This window comes from Corvus hawaiiensis, chromosome 19 (assembly GCF_020740725.1).
Source record: "Corvus hawaiiensis isolate bCorHaw1 chromosome 19, bCorHaw1.pri.cur, whole genome shotgun sequence".
Classification (NCBI taxonomy): Eukaryota; Metazoa; Chordata; class Aves; order Passeriformes; family Corvidae; genus Corvus; species Corvus hawaiiensis.
Window position 1 is genome coordinate 10,552,004 of NC_063231.1, and position 18,887 is coordinate 10,570,890.

The following is an 18,887-nucleotide window of genomic DNA, read 5'->3' on the forward strand; positions in this document are numbered from 1 at the left end:
GGCAAAAGCATTTTTGCTATGCCAGGACAGAAAAGGTACTTGTCCTGCCTTTGTCCTGATCCTCTCTCAGTCTGGAAATTAAATTAGACTTATTCTCTCCTTGGTAATGGAGTAAGACACAGTGGAGAAACACTGGAGGTGGGATAAGTAAAGGTCTACTGCTACCCAAGGGTTAAAATGAAACTAAATATTTCATTTGAAAGTGCCCCAAACTTGTATAACTGCAGAATTGAATTCCAACAACCAAAATCACTGATTCTGCTGTGTAAGCGAAGAAATCTATTTTCTTTATTCTCTACATATTGACACGGTTATAAACACTTTTGCAGAAGGAAGTGACAGAGGGTTCACATTTTGTGCTGCCCTCAGGTCACTTTGCTGCCTAATGACATCCTCACTCTTCCTCTCCTATCTTCTTGCTGTGGAACTCCCGGCTCTTCGCTCGGAGCTTGTTGACCTGTGACTCTGCAATGTCAGCCCGCTCCTCGGCTTCCTCCAGCTCGTGCTGGATCTTGCGGAACTTGGACAGGTTGACATTGGACAGTTCCTCCTGTGTGGGGAGAGGGAGTCAGGGGTGAGGAGTTCAGGGCAGAGGTTTTGCTCCTGCTGCACCTCAGCCTTATGGGGCTGCAAATCTCCATCCCCCTCCCACCACTGCTCACACATCAGCCTCACATAGAGCTCCTCATCCTCCCTTTTCAGGACCCTACTGGGACAAGCTTCACCAGGACTGTGTCACACATGAGGAGCAATTTCACCCCTTGGATTTGTCGTTTCTTTACTTATTCTCCCACTACTTCCTGCACAATTGCCTGTGTGAGTTACAGGGTTGGGAAGACCCTGAAGCCTTCTGCTGCTGATTATTGGCACAGATTCAGGAACTTGCCAGTCAGTGGGTGTGGCCCCACCTTTGTTTACTCTGGCCTCCTGTGTGAAACAGGCTGCAGAACTTCCCTTAATGAATGTCCCTGACTGAAGGGTGCCCAGAGCTCACCAAGGCCTCGTGACACGATACCAAAACACTGTGGCCAAGGCTGTTGTGTCTCGGCAGTTTCTTTCATGCCCTCTCCTGGTATTCAGCCTCATTCAATGTGTGTCCTGCCCCAATGGAATGTGGCCTTTGCTCATTCTCCAAGCAATACTTACAGCCTCCTCAGCTTGTCTCTTGTAGGATTTCACTTTCATTTGCAGCTTGTCCACCAGATCCTGCAGCCTGAGAATATTCTTCCTGTCTTCCTCAGACTAAAGTGGTTGGCAAAGAGGAAAGAGAGTCAATTCTTGGTGCTACATCACACAGGATTAACAATTGCCCTTGGCGATGGTGTGTGCAAAATGTGGCTTGCTGTGAGCAAACCCTGTCAGAGCAGGAGACCTCCTGCCTTACCTGGTAGGTCAGTTCCTTCACCCTCCGCTCGTACTTGCGCACACCCTTCACGGCTTCAGCGCTGCGCTTCTGCTCAGCATCAACCTCCCCTTCCAGCTCCCGCACCTGCAAGGACAAGCCCATCCCTGCAGCTTCCCTGGCAATGTCTCTCCAAGGACAGCCTCACTCACCCACAACCCCAGCCCTACACACCCTGGCCTCCAGCTTCTGGATCTGCTTCTTCCCTCCCTTCAGTGCCAGCTGCTCGGCCTCTTCCAGACGGTGCTGCAGGTCCTTCACCGTCTGGTCCAGGTTCTTCTTCATCCTCTCCAGGTGGGCACTGGTGTCCTGCTCCTTCTTCAGCTCTTCTGCCATCATGGCCGCCTGATCAGAGCAAAGGGGCAAAGCCATTTTGGGGCTGCAGATATTTGGGGGACAGGACATTCACCATCAGCAATGCCAGGAATGTCCAACTCACATCTGTGATGGCCTTCTTGGCCTTCTCCTCAGCATTGCGGGCTTCCTGGATGGTATCCTCCATTTCACTCTGGATCTGGGAAATGTCTGTTTCCAGCTTCTTCTTGGTGTTGATCAAGCTGGTGTTCTGTTGAACAATAAAATTTTGTGCCGTTATTTCCAAAAGGGAAAAATTATTTAAGAAATTTACTACTTCAATGTAAAGTTATCCTCTAAGTATCTAATATCAGCATCTTCCTGACTTATCTTGTCAGGTCAAACACAGTCAGATAGCAGAGAATTATTGAAATTTGAAGAAGCTCTTCTCACTGCTTATGCAATCTTACTCATTTTGCTGTAATCCGTTTCTTTGTACAAGTGTAATAATTCTGGTTCAGATAAAGTATCTTATTACAAGAGTTAACTTAAGAATTTACACAGAAGAAAATCTGTAAAGGAAGAAAAAGGCCCATGAGATTTTGAATCTCATGAATCTAACCTGAGTGTGGAGGAGCTGCACACGTTCAGTTGCATCCAGAAGCTCCTGCTCAGCCAATTTCCTCGACCGCTCCGTCTGCTCCAGGGCTGCCCGCAGCTCCTCAATTTCAGCCTGCAGCAGGTTTGCCCTGCGCTCCACCATGGCCACCTGCTCCTTCAGGTCCTCCTGTGTCCTGAGAGCATCATCCAAGTGTATCTGGGTGTCCTTTAAGAGAATAAAGAGAAATTATAAGGCGAAGAATAAAGAGAAATGATAAGATGACACAGCACTGTTGCACAATGGCAATTGCCACCAGTCCAGTAATTATTATGGCAGTATAATATATGTAATTATAGCTTCATATTTGTATGTAGACTTATTGCCAGTCTATGCACTGTATCTGAGAAAGTCAGCAGGAGATTTATTCATGGGGATCTGGGACAGCTGAAGACTAAGGTCAAGTCCATGAATTTTTGGAGAGTGGACTTTCAGCTGTTCAAGGAATTACCGAGTGGAACCCCCTTAAGAAACTGTCCTCAAGAATAAAGAGGCAAAAAAAGAGTTAAGAACAATTTTTTTTAGAGTGCAAGAGCGCTCAATTCACATGTGTAAGCAATCAGGCAAGAGAGGCAGGAGATCAGCATGGCTGAGCAAGGACCTTCAGGTCAAACAGATGTGTAAGAAGGAAATGCATAGGTGTTAGAACAAGGGCCAGATATCCTGGGAAGAATAGAGACATGCTGCCAGGATGTGTGGGGATAGGATTATGAAAGCCAAGGCAGAGCTGGAGCTGAATTCCTTTTTTATTAAGTTTTTGCATGGCCTCACATTGACTATTGCGTGCAGTTCTGGGATTGTCAATTAAGGATGGTTACTAAGGGACTGGAAAGCATCTAGAGGACGGCAGCAAAGCCAGTATTGGACAAACTAAACCCCTAAGTGCACATCCTTATCTTAACATACCTTGAGCACTGCCTGGGTGTTTCTCAGGTTCTTCTGTGCCTCTGCAGCCACACGGTTGGCATGGCTCAGCTGGATCTCCATTTCATTCAGGTCTCCCTCCATCTTCTTCTTCAGCCTCAGGGCTTCATTCCTGCTCCTGATCTCAGCATCCAGCGTGCTCTGCATGGACTCCACAATTCTGAGGTGGTTTCTCTTCATCTGGTCAATCTCCTCATCTTTCTCTGCTATCTTCCTGTCAATCTCAGACTTCACTTGGTTGAGCTCAAGCTGCAGGCGCAGGATCTTCCCCTCCTCATGTTCCAGGGAGGCCTGGGCAAGTGGACACAAACATTGATAACATTGATAAACCCTCTCCTTGCATTCTAGGGAGTGACAGAATATTTCCAGAGATCTCAGCTCTCTGCACTCCCCAGCCAGAACACAGGGGAACACATAGGGCCTTTTGAGGCCTATTTCCTCATTTATTTACCGCAGACACCACTGATTATGGCCACATACCTCAGCCTCTTCCAGAGCAGCCTGGATTTCAGATTTCTCCTGCTCAATCTGCTTCTTGACTTTCTCCAGCTCATGAATTGCCTTTCCTCCCTCAGCAATCTGCTCTGTGAGGTCAGAAATCTCCTCTGCAAGGAAGGGTGAAAAGCGGCATGGTCAGACACAGAGCTGAATGGCGAAAGGCTCTGGTGCATGAAGGTGCCAGGCACGTTCTTATCCCTGCAGGCCCAGACCCGTTAAGTGTGGCAGATAGACAAGCTTGTGAGAAAGCCCAGTGAGGAGCAGAGGGCCAGGGACTTACGCTGCAGGTTCTTGTTCTCCCGCTTCATTGTTTCCAGGTGGTCCAAGGACTCCTCATAGGCATTCTTCATCTTGAACAGCTCCGTGCTCAGAGAGCGCGACTCCTTCTGCGAGGCCTCCAGCTCAGCCTGCGTTTCCTCATACTTCTGCTTCCATTCTGCCAGGATCTGAAGAGAAACGGGGTGTGAGTAGGGATGTGGCAGTCATGGGGGAATGCTCTGGCCAGGAGTCCTGGTGCTGGAGGCCAAAAGACCTTGTCAAAGTTCTTCTGCTTCTTATCCAGAGCAGCGCAGGCAGCATTGGATCTCTCCACATCAATCATCAGGTCCTCCACTTCATTCTGCAGCCTCTGCTTTGTCTTTTCCAGGGAGGCACATTTGGCATTGACAGCCTCAACATGTTCCTCTGCATCCTGCAGGCGCTGTGCCAGCTTCTTCCTGGGAGGAGAGAAGCACAGTGCCACGTTAGGGCTTGGAAGGGCGTCAGTTCTGTACTGTCATGAGGGCAGCTTGTGACTTCCAGGGTTTTGAACGGAACACGTTTCACAGATATGAAAGGATCTATCATTTGCTGGGTCCTATCACCTTTTAGGCCTGTCTTAGCTCTTCTAGCCCTGAAGCCTATATTTTCCCTTCCAATCAACACTTTTTCTCTCCCTCCCTCTCTCCCTTTTTTACAAAGACAGTACATCCCTGCCTTCATCCCACTTTTGTCCTAACCCATTTTCAGAGATTCCAATTTCTGTTGACCAGTCTCCATCTTCTCCCATCATTTGCCATCCTGCTTCCCACGTACTTGGCCTCCTCGAGCTCCTCCGTGCGCTGAATCGCGTCCGTCTCGTATTTGGTTCTCCACTGGGCCACTTCGCTGTTGGCCTTGGACAGGGCGCGCTGCAGCTCCCCCTTGGCCTCCTGCTCCTCCTCATATTGTTCCCGGAGCAAGTCACAGTCGTGGCGAGCGGACTGCAGGGCGTGGGCCAGGGCATTCTTGGCCTACATAGAGAGTGGGATTGGGTCAAGAAATTAAAATATCCCAGGAAATCTCTTCCATTGAATTAATTTAACACTACAAATATGACTGCTTGAAGAGTGTTTGCAATGAAGGACCGATATAAGCCTGGAGGACAAAATCCATTAATCACACTTGCTGCAGAAACAAAAGTTTCCCTCCAGGATGGCTTGTGCTAAACAGAGCCTGTCCCCCCTAGGCAGTGTGAAGCTACCAGTGTTTTGAGTGGCCAGTGGAAAGAAATTAGGAATAACCTTAATTTCTTCCTCTAGGTGCCTCTTGAGTTCCTCGATCTGCTGGGTGAAAGCCTGTTTGCCTCTTGAGAGCTGAGAAATCAGGGCATCTTTCTCATCTACCTGGCGTGAATATTCACCTGGGGAAGTACACAAATAGAAGACATTCTAATTGTCATTTATGACCCAAACAAGCTGTTTTAGGAGTCATGCCAAAACATATAGGAGTCTCTCTCACCTGCTTCTGTCTGCAGACGAGCTCTTTGAGCATTGAGATCATTGATCATGCGCTGATGCTCTTCTTCCTTGGTCTTAATCTCACTCAGCTGATCTTCCAGTGTGCGGCACATCTTCTCCAGATTTGCCTGTGGAGACCACAGAGAATGAAAGAAGATTAGTATCTAGATGCTTTCTTATTCTGAACAGCAGGATTCTAACCAGAAAAAGGTGAACAGACTTGAAAGCTATAGACTGTTCCTTGGAGCTAGAAGGTTAGAAACAAGTTCCATACATAGACGAGGAATTAGATAGTAACCTGGCCATAATTCTAAAGGATGTACTTCAACATTATCTATTTTCATGTTGTTTTCAGTATATTTTTCCATACCTTGGCTTTGGAGACAGACTCCATGTTGCTGGCCAAGTCATCAATCTCCATCTTCATCTCACTCTTCTCCTTCTCCAGCTTCTGCTTCACGCGTTGCAGGTTGTCGATCTGCTCCCCCAGCTCAGCGGTGCTGTCCGCGTGCTTCTTGCGCAGGGCGGCAGCCGTGGCTTCGTGCTGCAGCGTGGCCTCTTCCAGGTCACGCCGCATCTTCTGGAATTCTGCCTCACGCTTCTTGTTCATCTCAATCTGAGCTGCTGTCGCCCCTCCTGCTTCTTCCAGGCGCTCGCTGATCTCCTCCAGCTCCCTCGACAGGTCAGCCCGATGCTTCTCTGCTTTAGCGCGAGAGGTTCGCTCTGCCTCAATCTCCTCCTCCAGCTCCTCAATACGGGCCTGGAGAACAGCAGGGACCCTTCACACCCGTGCCCTCCTCCTGCCTGAGCTGAGCCTGAGCAAGGGAGGGGAAGGAACAGAGACTTGCCTGCAGCTCCTTGATCTTCTTCTGAAGTTGCATGCCCAGGGCTTGTTCATCCTCAGTTTTGCTCTGGATCTGGCTGATTTCAAAGTCTTTCCTTTGGGCAAAGTGAACCGTGTTAGAGCTCAAAGAAAAAACACAAGTGCTCCAGCCCAGCACTCAGGTGTCCCACAGCCACACTTACTTCTTCAGTTTCTCCTCCAGCTGCTGCTTATCATTCTCCAAATCCATGATGCTGTCCTGGGCCAGCTTCAGGTCTCCTTCCAGTTTCCTCTTAGCTCTCTCCAGGTCCATGCGCAGTTTCTTCTCTTGCTCCAGGGACCCTTCCAGCTAAACACAACAAGACCATCAGTGCTCTCCCAGCCAGGTCGGACTCCATACCTGTGCTGTTCCTGCTCTACATCTGTGTGCTTACATCGTCCACTTGCTGCTCCAGCTTGGTCTTGGCCTTGGTCAGTGTATTGACTTTGTCTTCTTCTGCCTGCAGGTCATCCAGGGTTTGCTGATGGGCCTCTTGGAGGGCTTTCTTCTCTTTTGTCAGCTTCACAATAGTCTCGTCCAGGGCTGCCATTTCCTCAGTCAGGTTTTTCACCTACAAATAAGATGTTTCAAAATTTGTTAGAAAATATTTTCACTGGTTCTGTGTTTCATTTTTCCCTTGGATGCTCAGAGAAGCCCAGCTCAAGATTTTGCAAAGCCAAAATGTCATATTGTAATGGCCTCTTACTCTGCCAGTCTGTAATGTCCTGACCCTTTACATGACTGCCAATGTGTGTACCTTGTTTTCGGTGGCGTGTTTTTCCTTCTCCACCTTGGCCAGTGTTAGCTCAAGGTCATCAATATCTTTCTTCAGCTCTGAACATTCATCCTCCAGTTTCCTCTTCTTGGCTGTCAGCTCAGCATTAATTTCCTCTTCATCCTCAGCCCTTTCAGTCACCTCCTTGACTTTGGCTTCCAGCTGGATTTTGGTTTTGATGAGCTGGTCACACCTTTCCTCAGCATCAGCCAAAGCATCAGCTTCCTGGTGGGAAAATACAGGAAAGATTATTTCATGCTGAAGGAACCAATGTGAATTGGTAAGACTTTCATGATTACTTTTGGAGAAAAAACATGCCATGCAATTACATTATAAGCTACAAATCTAGGATAAGTTTTTAGTTAGTTTTCTTCTTGTCTGACCCTTGCATCATTAATACAGCTCTGTTTAGCTACATTTCATATCACCTTATTTATTCTGGGCATAGTATAAAGTCTCTTAGATTTAATTGATGTTTTCTTTTCTCCTGTAGAAAGTGATTGCATATTATAATGTGCTAAATTCAAATTTATGTGGAAGTGTTGAGAAATGTAAATAACTTTAACACCAAGGAAATATTTGAAACTCCCATTAGTAGCTTTATACTCAGCCAGTGCTGGCAGTGGACAATAGAATAATATTAATCTTTCCTGGAAATAGACATTTCAACTCAAGGGTATTGACAGAATGTTTTTTATGATTCTGGGAGGCCAAATGGCATTGGAGACAAACATATGGAGATGGTGCTTGTGTTGTAAGTTTTAATGGGCATCTGTGTCTTCTGGGAGCAGTAGGTACAGGAGCTGATGTGAGATGTGCTATAAGAAATGGTAATCAGCTCTTCATTTTGAAAACTAAGTTAAGGCAGAGTAATAGGTCAATCAAACTGCTGTATCTGATCCACTAGATACACTACAGTGACTATAATAACGCTTTATGTCATGAACCCACGTGGACACATGTAGGTATTAAGACTAAAAACTCATTCCTTAATCTAAACTCCAGCTTGCAGTAGTGAAAATGAGTGGGGAAAGAACATGGCCTTAATTTCACCTTTAGTTACATGGTATTCAGCTTAAAATATTTTAGAAAGCTTAGTATGTCATTTGAGAGTCCTGTATTAGGAAAGAAGAGTTAGATCTTATTTCCTCATAAAAGTATAGAAAAATGTTACTTACAGCCTGCACTTGGAGCTGCAGGTCATTTTTCTCCTTCATTAGAGATGCCATTTTCTCCTCCAGCTCCTTCCGCTTTGCCTCAGACTTTGCAAGCTCTTCCTTGGTTTTCTCAAACTCTTGTTTCATGTTGGCCATCTCCTTCTCAGACTCTGCACTCTTCAGCAAGGGCTTGATCTTGAAGAACAGCTTCATCCATGGCCAGTGTTTGACATTCATGAATGCACGGATGTTGTACTGGATGCAGAAGATGGATTCCCTGAGGCATAATTAAAACATACAATGAATATTCACAATCTGACAAGTTGTCAACACTTTCCCATGAGCAGAGTGACTTTAACTGAAGAGGAATTTGTACCTCCTCTCCACCATTCTCTGGTACTCCACCCTCATCAGGAAGCCCCTGCACCTGGCCTGGGTGCGGGTGATGAGCTGTGCCAGCTTCTCATCCCTCATCTCCTCCAAGAGTCCCAGCAGCCCAGCTTTGAAGAACACCTTGGGAGAGGGAATGTTGCAGCACATCATTGTCAGGTAGAGCAAAGCCCAGGGACTCAGTGAATGGAGAAGTTTGTACCTTGGTGTGTCCAAATTTGTACTGAGTGTGGTCCACATCGATTGAGCCAAGGAGCTTCTCAGAAGCCTTCTTGCTATCGATGAACTGTCCCTCAGGGATGGCGCTGGCATTAAGCACCTTGTATCTGTGGAATTAGAGGAAGATAGGGCTACTTTTTTCCAGGCAACACACAGTAGCCATTAAACTCCACCAGCTCTTTTTAAAATTACAGCACAGCCTTAATGGACCCATGAATGAACCAACATTGTTTTTAGTGATGCTGACAAGCACAGTGCTCTCACCTCTGTTTGAAGTCAGCATAGAGGACTCTGCTGGGGAACCCTTTCCTGCAAATCCTGATCCCTTCCAGCACGCCGTTACAGCGCAGCTGATGCAGCACCAGCTCGTGCTCCATGGCACCTGGCAGTGCAGAGCACAAATGAATGGCACAGGTTGCAGTGCAGAGGGGTATGGATGTATCAGAGCAAGGATCTTTCTGCTTGAGCATCTTACCAGGTGTTTTAGTCTCATTGGGGATGATACAGCGCACAAAATGGGGGTGAGTGCTCCGCAGATTGGTCATCAGCTTGTTGAGATTCTCCTGTGGGATCGTGACATAGAAGCTTAGATGAAAGAAATTTACTTCTGCATACTTTGTACCTAGATGCCAAGGAACTAATATAATAAATCTTAGGAGATAGAAACTTTCAAATTCAAAGTTTAGATTTAATCAAACCTTCTATATACTTTTTATTGAAAAGTATTCTCATTAAAAAAAATGTTTAAAATTCTTCCCCTTATTTTGGAGGAAGTGAAACACTACTCCATAAATATTTTAACACAAGCCTTTTTGGAACAAATATCTATATTACATGACAGATTCTGAAAAATATTTTTCACAAAAACAGTGACTGAACTTTTATAAGAAATTCAGAGAGCCAAATGAACCCTGAATCCTAAATTTGAATGGAAAATCACAATGAAAGACCCTTTATACCTACTATTGCTTCTTTAGAAACCAATGCCAAAGGACGAACCTGAATGTATTTAGCTCAGTTTGGACACTATGTTCATGTCACTTTACAGACAATGAATCCATACTTTACCCGGAAAAGAGCTGAGACAGTCTGGAAAGAAGAACCCTTCTTCTTGCCACCCTTCTTTCCACCACCACTAGCCTCTTAAAAAAAAAAAAAAAAAAAAAGGAGTTTTTCAATATGACCTTTTTTTTGCTGCATCTTTATATATCACAAACGTTGAAAAAGAAAATATAGGAAAATAACCTGCTTCTGCTCCACCATAAGAAGCAAAAAGTAAAGCCAGGGTCTTCACAGATGATTTCTGGTACAGCCCAATGACAGTTTCATTCAGAGGGTCCTTGTTCTTCTCCAGCCAGCCAGTGATGTTGTAGTCCACTGTGCCAGCATAGTGCACCAGGGAGAAGTGGGCCTCAGCCTTGCCTTTGGCAGGCTTGGGCTTCTGGAAGTTGCTGGATTTGCCCAGGTGCTGGTCATAGAGCTTGTTCTTGAAAGAGGTGTCAGTTGCCTTGGGGAACATGCACTCCTCTTCCAGGATGGAGAAGATGCCCATGGGCTGGAAGATAATTCAATAAACAAGAGAGAATGCCTATAGAATAACGTGATTATGGCTTGGTCTCAAAGGGAATGTAGTAAAAGACAGGAAGCTGAAAAACAAACCTTGCCATGTAGAAAATTTATTTCTAAAAAGTGAGTTTAAAAGATTCACCTGCTTGATTCACACATTGGCATAGTGATTCAGGAATGTTTTTTATGCCGAAGACATGTTAAAGTTCAGGAGGAGAAAGAATATATTTAAAAGTATTTTTCACAATTGCGTCCATTACATATTTACTTCTGTTTTTGAATTTTCAATCAGTACCCTAAATTATATGGAACTACAAGAAATCTCAATTTCTTTCTCTTAGAGGTCAGGCACTGTACTTACTTTGCTGTGAACCTTAAAGAAAAAATGTATTTTCCAGATAACTTTATTCCAGAGCCCTAAGAAAATGTTTTCATTTTAATTTGGGAACTGCCTTATGTTTTTGAAGATAATATCCTTTAACCAAGTAAACGGAGATACCTTTCAGGCAGAGAATGTGTGAGAATTACTTCTATAGTTTTCTGTGGACTTTGTAATATCTATAATGCATAATTAGCAATAGTACAGCTCAAGACTTATTTCTACAACTAAAACTGAATACAAGAAACTAACCATGGGAAATTTAAAACAATGGATTCTTGAAAATGGAAGACATCTTGAATTAAAAACATACCTTCTCAATGAGCTCAATGCAGGCAGCCAGGTCCATGCCAAAGTCAATGAATGTCCATTCAATTCCCTCCTTCTTGTACTCCTCCTGCTCCAGCACGAACATGTGGTGGTTGAAGAACTGTTGCAGTTTCTCATTGGTGAAGTTGATGCACAGCTGCTCCAGGCTGTTGAACTGCTCAGTGGAAAAGAACCACAACAACCAAGCCTCATCAATATGCCCAGTTCTTCATCATTCTCCTCCACCCTTGATAAATCTCCCCAGTTAAAACACAACTGTATTATCAGGACCACACCATAACAGAGCCTATATGCAGCTCCTGAAAGAAAGAACTACATAATGAAAATGAGGGGTTTTTTTGGAGCAGATTTTCCTCGTGAATCTCCTAAAATTAATAAAATACTTTGGCATTTTTTTATTCAGCAAAAAAGATGAGTGCATGCTCTTGTCTCCAAATTGAAAACACTTGATATCTCTGATTAAACACGTAACTATTAATTCCTTTGTTCCTTAAACAATTTGAACATCTTTATCTCATTATATATTTGCCAATGCATCTCCTAGTTCTGCTCCAGAAGCTCTTTTATAAATTTATTGTAATTATTTTAGATTATTTTATCCTTACCATTAAGAGTAAACAGTTGTAATATTACAACATATAAAATTCTATTTGCTGCTTCTACACAAACAACATGACTCTGTGCTTGTACTGATGGAGCTTTTGAGGATTTTGCTCTCTGCTATAAAAGAAAATGACAGGGTTTTTTTTCTGCATAAACTCACAAATGACTAGCGTGTTAAACCTTCAGAGGAATATTACTTGCAAGTCTTCTGATATAACAATCCTTCCCTGCAAGAGCAATCCTCAAGCCTGAAGTCCTTACATCAAAGATCTCAAAGCCAGCAATGTCCAGGACACCAATGAAGTACTGCCTGGGCTGCTTCGTATCCAGCTGTTCATTGATGCGAATAACCATCCACAGGAACATCTTCTCATAGACAGCCTTTGCCAGGGCACCCACTGCATTGTATACCTAAACCAAAGAAGAGTGGAGCAAAAGAAATACAATATCCAGAGCAAATAGGAAGTTATTCAAGTCAGAGGCTCCCAGTCACCAACTGGTTGTTGTTACCTGCTGCACAGTCTGGCCCTTGGTCACGTATTCATTCCCCACCTTGACTCGGGGGTAGCAGAGGGCCTTGAGCAGGTCTGCTGAGTTCAGACCCATCAGGTAGGCAGCCTTGTCAGCAACTAATTACAAGGAAAAGGAGATAGAAAAATTAAGACTAGTAAGACATGCAGCACTTTGAGTGATTAAGCCTTTCCAAAACAGCGGCAATATTGAACGTCCTCTATCAAATTTTGCTAACTGGATGTCAGAGGAACCATAACATAGTTATTCAAACAAAATCATCTTTGTGTTGAATGTTTCACAGAGCCATACATTTAAAGGCTATTTGTGTCTTTACAAATCTTCACAGAAACATCTAGAAACAATGTATTTACTGAAAATTAATCCTGGAATTCATTAGTAATTTTGCCCTAAAAAGTGACTTATGAAGTGGAAGTTCTGTAACTGAATATAATGCCTTTATTTTCTTTAAATATCAAGCAGAGACTTTTTTTAAAAAAAATCTTTTCTTTCTCAGTGGGTCTAAACACTGAGCAAGCTATGCTAATTCAGAATGGTAACTCAGGAGAGATTTATGGGCGTATATGCAATTGGTAGTGCAGACAATGATTAGGCAGTAATTGAAACAAGAGTGCATTTTGGATGGCAGTTTCATACCTATGTGCTATCTCACCTAAACACATTTCTACTCCATCTTCCACACACTGAATTATTATTGCTATTTCTATTTCTAACAGGTGAGTCAAAGATTTTGCTGCTACCTTCTGTGCCATCAGGCTCTGCCTGCTCCTCACGCTGCTTTTGCTTGAACTTCAGGTTCCCATAGTGCATGACAGCCCCTGTCAGCTTGTAGATGGCTGTTTTCTCATCTGGAGTGAAGCCCAGGATGTCAATGGCACTCTGAAATAGGAGCAGTAAAATAAAAGATTTGCCTGGGAGATCACAATAGCTACAATACTCTGAATTGCTACTTACATCTGTAGCCATCAACTCCTCCTGGTCGTTAATGCTGGGGACAGTGATCTCGCCTTGACTCACGAAGTGGTAGTCATATGGGTTGGTGGTGATGAGGAGCATGTCTGAAAATAAGAAGATGGGTTGTGTAGGCTTAGTTTAGTCAAGCAAGTAATAGTGTGAGCTGATACTCAACAATCTTCTTCCAAGTTAGTAATTCTTCCTACCAATTAGCTCCGGCTTCTTGTTGGATGTGATCTGATAAAAGATGTGGTAGCTCCTTTCCGCCTTGAGCTGGAAAGTGACTCTGGACTTCTCCAGCAGATCTGGAGGAAAAATTTAGTTAGAAACAAGAAGAAACAGAAAAAAAAAAAAACCACAACAAACCAAAAACAAAACGTAGAGAAGATGGAAAGAAAAACAGGGATGGCAGGATAGATGGTGGGGTGAAAATATGTTGTATGGATAGACAGGGGAATGGAGAGATTGTGAACTGCTCAGGAAAGTGTCTTACATGTTTCAATATCCGCAGAAGCCAGTTTTCCTGTGGCACCAAAATGAATTCTGATGAATTTGCCCTTTAAAGGAATAAAAGTGTCTTAAGATTGACATCATAAAAAGTATATTTGAAATGAAGAATTTTGCCATTTATTCCACTGGGCACAAGATTTCTACCTAGAGACATTTTCTTAAAATCAGCTGCATTTCCACCACTGACGTAAAGTTGTCTTTTTCATTTTTGACCAGTGGCACAACTGTATTTTATGTATGCTGAATGTACAAATGTAAAGGAATGTGTGGAATTCATTAGACAAATTATTCTAACTATATCCTGCACACAGAGAGCAGTTACCTAATGATACAGAAAGAGCAATTTAAGTAGTTCACCTGTTTAAATCTGCATTGCAACCTAATAAACAATTTCTGGTTAATTAAATCTGAAATATAGCAAATATATTATGCAATTAAAAAATATCTCTTCCCACCCCTTCCTTCCTTTCTTTCTTTCTTTCTCTTTCTTTCTTTCTTTCTCTTTCTTTCTTTCTTTCTTTCTTTTTCTTTTTTCTTTCTTTTTTCTTTCTTTCTTTTTTCTTTCTCTTCTTTCTTTTTTCTTTCTTTTTCTTTTTCTTTCTCTTCTGTTTTCTTTCTTTTCTCTCTTTTCTTTCTTTTCCTCTTTCTTTCTCTTCTCTTTTCTTTTTCTCTCTTTTCTTTCTTTTCCTTCCTTCCTTCCTTCCTTCCTTCCTTCCTTCCTTCCTTCCCTTCTTTCTTTCTTTCTTTCTTTCTTTCTTTCTTTCTTTCTTTCTTTCTTTCTTTCTTTCTTTCTTTCTTTCTTTCTTTCCCATCTCTCCTAGCCTCATTCCCTTTCTTCCTGGCACTCTGTCTGTCTCTTAGAAAATGAATAGAAATGTAAGTAAACATAAAGAGAGCTATTTTTTTTCACAGCAATATATTATAGGAGAAAGACCATGAGATCTGTTATTTTAATTTGCATTTTAATGTAAAACAGAATTAATTTTTTGTGTTTTGAAATCTGGAGATTTATCTTTAGGATAAATGGAAAGAAAATTCAGTTTTACTCTTGAAAACAAGATGGCTGAACAAGGAAAAGAATGGCTGGCATAAACTCCTGTTTACTATGTTTCAAGAATTATTTTGTTAAGCAACTCACAAAGCGTGAGGAGTTGTCATTCCTCACGGTCTTGGCATTTCCAAAGGCCTCCAGCAGTGGGTTGGCGCTGATGATTTGATCCTCAAGCGTTCCCTGCAGGGAGAGAATTACTGCTAGTTATCCTTTCCAAAAATCCTGACAGGAATGATGAAAGCATTGATCCCAACATGTTTCTACTAATTTACCTGCATTTTGCCTGATGTCTGCTCCTCCTTCTTCTTGTCCCCACTGGCTGCAATTGTTGCAAAGTACTGGATGACACGCTTTGTGTTCACAGTCTTCCCGGCACCGGATTCTCCGCTGTCAGAGCCAAGAGAGAAGCAGAGGGTGCGTGGTCAGGCAGGAGGTCCCCTGGCACCGGGCAGCCCCGCAGGGACCCGCGCAGGGGCTGTACGTACGTGATCAGGATGGACTGGTTCTCCCGATCTGTGAAAAAGGCAGAAATACAGCACTTAAAACTCAATGAACAACAGACAAAGAATGAAGCATAGTCAGGTAAGTTTAATGTTTTGCCTGATGTCAGCTTGACTTAACCAAACTAACCTCCAAAGCACATCACTGAGTGCAGAGGTGTCTTTCATTTAAAACAGTAGAAACAATGCTATGAAGGTAGTAAAACCACAATAGACGTGTGTGTCAGAACTGAGAAAGCTTTGAAAAAGTCTCATCACATTGCTGAGACAGAGCATCCCTTCAGAGAATGTAATGGTCCAATGCCTCTGAGACAGACTGAGCCACTCACCAGTCAGCATGAACTGATAGGCATTGTCAGAGATGGAGAAGATGTGTGGAGGGGCCTCCTGGCGCTTCTTGCCTCGGTAGGCCAACACCACCTCCGGGTTGTACACCGGCAGCCACTTGTAGGGGTTGACGGTGACGCAGAAGAGACCCGAGTAGGTCTGCAAGGAAGGGACACAGCACGTTGGCTTCCCCTGAGCCTGGCCCAGCACTTCCTGCCGCTGCCCAAAGGAAGCTGCTGCTGCCACTTACGTAGATCATCCAGGCTGCGTAACGCTCTTTGAGGTTGTACAGCACAGCGGGTTCGTGGAGGTGGGTCATCATGGCCATGTCCTCGATTTTATCGTACTTGGGAGGGTTCATGGCGAAGATTTGATCATCCTTCACGGTCAGGGTCTGTCAGAGGGAGAAGGATATACGTGTCAGCTAAGAATCCAGAGCAGGGATCAAATGTTGTCCTTCAGTCTTGCTTTTCACTCACCTCTCCCGCTTCAGTTTTGACAGTGACTTTGCCCGATTCCCTGCTTGTGATTGTCCCTTTCACAAAGGATTCTTTGGGATGAGCCACAAAGACAGATGTCTTGGCATCAAAAGGTTTGTTCTGGGCCTCAATTCTCTCCTTCTCTGACTTTCGGAGGTAAGGAGCCGCCTCCCCAAAGACGGCCATCTCAGAATCTGAAGACATGGCTGCACTTTATGGAGGAGCTTGTCAGCAGAGAACACTATGGAAGAGCAGATATGTTGCTCCAATTTGCCAAAAAGTAAGCACTTGTTAGTAGAAGAAAAGATGTGGAGAAAAAAGAAACTATGTTAATACTACTTGTAGCCTTTTGGAAGGAATGGTGAATTTTTGCATTAGTGCAATTCAATATTTATGGCAAATGTATATATATGGAAAATTGTATTTTGGGAGATTATTTGGCTTATACTGAAATCACACTTAAATAATCTATAGAAACTTAGGATTCAACTATTCAGGCACTGTACTGTGGAATTAAGAACTTCAAAAATCCTTTCAACTGCTTAGGCACTCTTAAAATTAATTTGAAATTATGATAATGCACATTCCTCACAATTGGTACTAATTCACAAAGCTCAGAATGCTCATACTCCAGTGGCTGAATTGCATACTGAAAACTCAAACTTCTTACAGACTCAGTTTCAGTATTTAAAACTTTTGTATAATTGTATTAATAATACATTTTTCTCCAATGTTATTAAGTGCCTGAATCCAGGCATAAATTGCAACATGACTGTCAAAAGAAGATTAATGCTGTTTCAAACCACACTGAGATAGCTCCTTTTCTAGTACTTTCTTTTGCTTTTTAAAAATTAGTAGAATTTTAGAGAAAAACAAATTCAGAGATTCAAAGATTCAAAGCTCAAATGAACTATTTAAAAATAAAGAATTTTAAAGTCTGTATTAATTTCTCCGAAATATTTTTTTCTTCCCCCTGCCCTGAGAAAAAAAAAACTCAAACAGTGGGCAGCTTAGGAAAACATTTAAATATCTCTTTCTGTATAGAGTTAGGTACCTGATATTTACACAACATTTAGGTACCTGATATTAACACAGCATTTAATCTTGTGTTCATTTGTACTAACATGAGAAAATATAACATATATTCCTTTCTTTTTGTCTCTGGAGGAACAGGTATATGTCTTCCAGAGGAAGAGGGCTGAATCTTCCATTTCTTGTGAGGTAGAGAACAAGCAGAGCAGGGAACAAAGGGGAGCACTGCCTTTTACAGAAGTGACAATCAGAGCTTTGTTGCTTAAATTACAGCTCTTCCTTCTCTTTAGTGATTCCATGGCAAATTTTGGACAAAATATCACATTAATCCACATATTCTGAGACAAAATGCTGAATTTTGCAGTTTTCCTACTGTGTTCCTGGTTCAGTTATATAGCTGCAACAGCAATGCTGGGAAGGCAGTACACCTCACTCCCTGTTAGGTGAGTTAAGCAGAAGTGAAGAATGTCCCCATGGGGATTTTCTGGCCTGCCGTGAGTAGTCAGAGATTTCAAACACAGCTCCTTAAAGAATGGACCAGATGACCTTATGAGATCCCTTACAACCTGGACTGTTCTATGATTCAGTGATTCACTTAAAAACCTTACCAACGTTCAGCACCCCACCACCTTATACTGTGACTACAGTGGGCTTGAGAATATACAGTCAAACAGTGACCATTCACTCAGCCCTACAGACACCCCACCCAAAAGGATCTGTCTCTGTCCCTAAGAATCAGTAAATCAGGTTCTTACCTCTCGTGACACCAGATGTGTGGCTCGTGGGCTGGCAGCTGGTCAGTACTGTAAAACAGAAATGGCAGTTCCCAAATTGCTGCTGCACAGAAATCAAGAGTGAAAACATGCAGGTGTCTTGAAAACTGATTCATAATGGAGTCCCCTCCTGGACAGGAGCACCAGAGGCAGCAGGACTGTTGTGGCACATTAGGCTGCCATCCCCTTCCTGCCAGCCTGCAGACCCCATGCTCTTACCTCGGAGCTTTCTGTGGAGCCAGGGCAGACGTCTTGCAGGGACATTTTATACGATCTCGTCTGCAGATGCTACAGATGCCTACTCTTTCTTCGGTCAAAAATATTTTGGCAAACCCTCTTTGGCTAAGCATTGTCTGGCAAACTGAACTAAGGGCATAATTGTCATTTGACATGACTAGATATAATTAGAAAATTTTGATGTCTTAGTGGCTATATGAATACATCTCCTATAAATAATGTGACAAGGGTGTTAAGGAGAGAATCTGGACTAGTCAAAGCACTTAAAGAACTTGGATTCAGGACTTATGGATTCTATTGCTGGATTTCCCACCGACTCACTGCACGACCTGGGATGGATTGCTTGGTATGTCTGTGCTGCAGCTATCCCAGCTGTGCAATGGGAATGTCAGCTTTTATCTTTCCCTTGTGATGGTGTGAAACTTGTAAGAAATGCCTAAGAGGAATACATTAGACAAGCGACTAAGAGGGAAGTAAGTATTACTAAAAGCATTTGGCGGATGTGCTGGTAAGATTCTGAAAGCAGAGGAATAATCTGGTGTGATAGTGCTGGTGCCTGAGAGTCACAGACAGGCCAAGATAGTATAAGGGACAAAGATTTGGTCACAGAAATAAGAGGCTGGGGTGTAGCTGAACTACTGGGCTGGGTCTCAGAGAGAGATGTGAGGTCAGTTCAGG

General features: G+C 43.3%; 1 protein-coding gene across 2 annotated transcripts; it reads right to left on the reverse strand.

The window, feature by feature from the left end:
- Window positions 1-266: 266 nt before the first annotated feature.
- LOC125335725 (myosin-1B-like) lies at window positions 267-18,033 on the reverse strand. Of its 2 annotated transcripts, none has more exons than XM_048323565.1 (39): window positions 17,955-18,033; window positions 16,168-16,408; window positions 15,939-16,082; window positions 15,691-15,847; window positions 15,347-15,374; window positions 15,134-15,248; window positions 14,949-15,041; window positions 13,794-13,857; window positions 13,507-13,605; window positions 13,301-13,404; window positions 13,087-13,225; window positions 12,326-12,444; window positions 12,077-12,226; window positions 11,196-11,366; window positions 10,183-10,492; window positions 10,006-10,079; window positions 9,413-9,500; window positions 9,202-9,319; window positions 8,921-9,044; window positions 8,705-8,841; window positions 8,350-8,605; window positions 7,154-7,396; window positions 6,791-6,967; window positions 6,560-6,705; window positions 6,382-6,472; window positions 5,904-6,293; window positions 5,535-5,661; window positions 5,318-5,436; window positions 4,851-5,047; window positions 4,309-4,492; window positions 4,057-4,222; window positions 3,759-3,883; window positions 3,261-3,569; window positions 2,319-2,522; window positions 1,842-1,967; window positions 1,577-1,747; window positions 1,385-1,489; window positions 1,147-1,242; window positions 267-550 (listed from the first exon to the last, which is right to left on the reverse strand). In XM_048323565.1, the coding sequence occupies exons 2-39, from the start codon at window positions 16,369-16,371 to the stop codon at window positions 395-397; spliced, it is 5,826 nt and encodes a 1,941-aa protein (XP_048179522.1). In that variant the 5' UTR covers window positions 16,372-16,408; window positions 17,955-18,033; the 3' UTR covers window positions 267-394. The 2 variants fall into 2 exon arrangements, with proteins under 2 accessions (XP_048179522.1, XP_048179523.1); XM_048323566.1 differs by having other exon boundaries at window positions 16,168-16,454; window positions 17,955-18,006.
- Window positions 18,034-18,887: the final 854 nt, after the last annotated feature.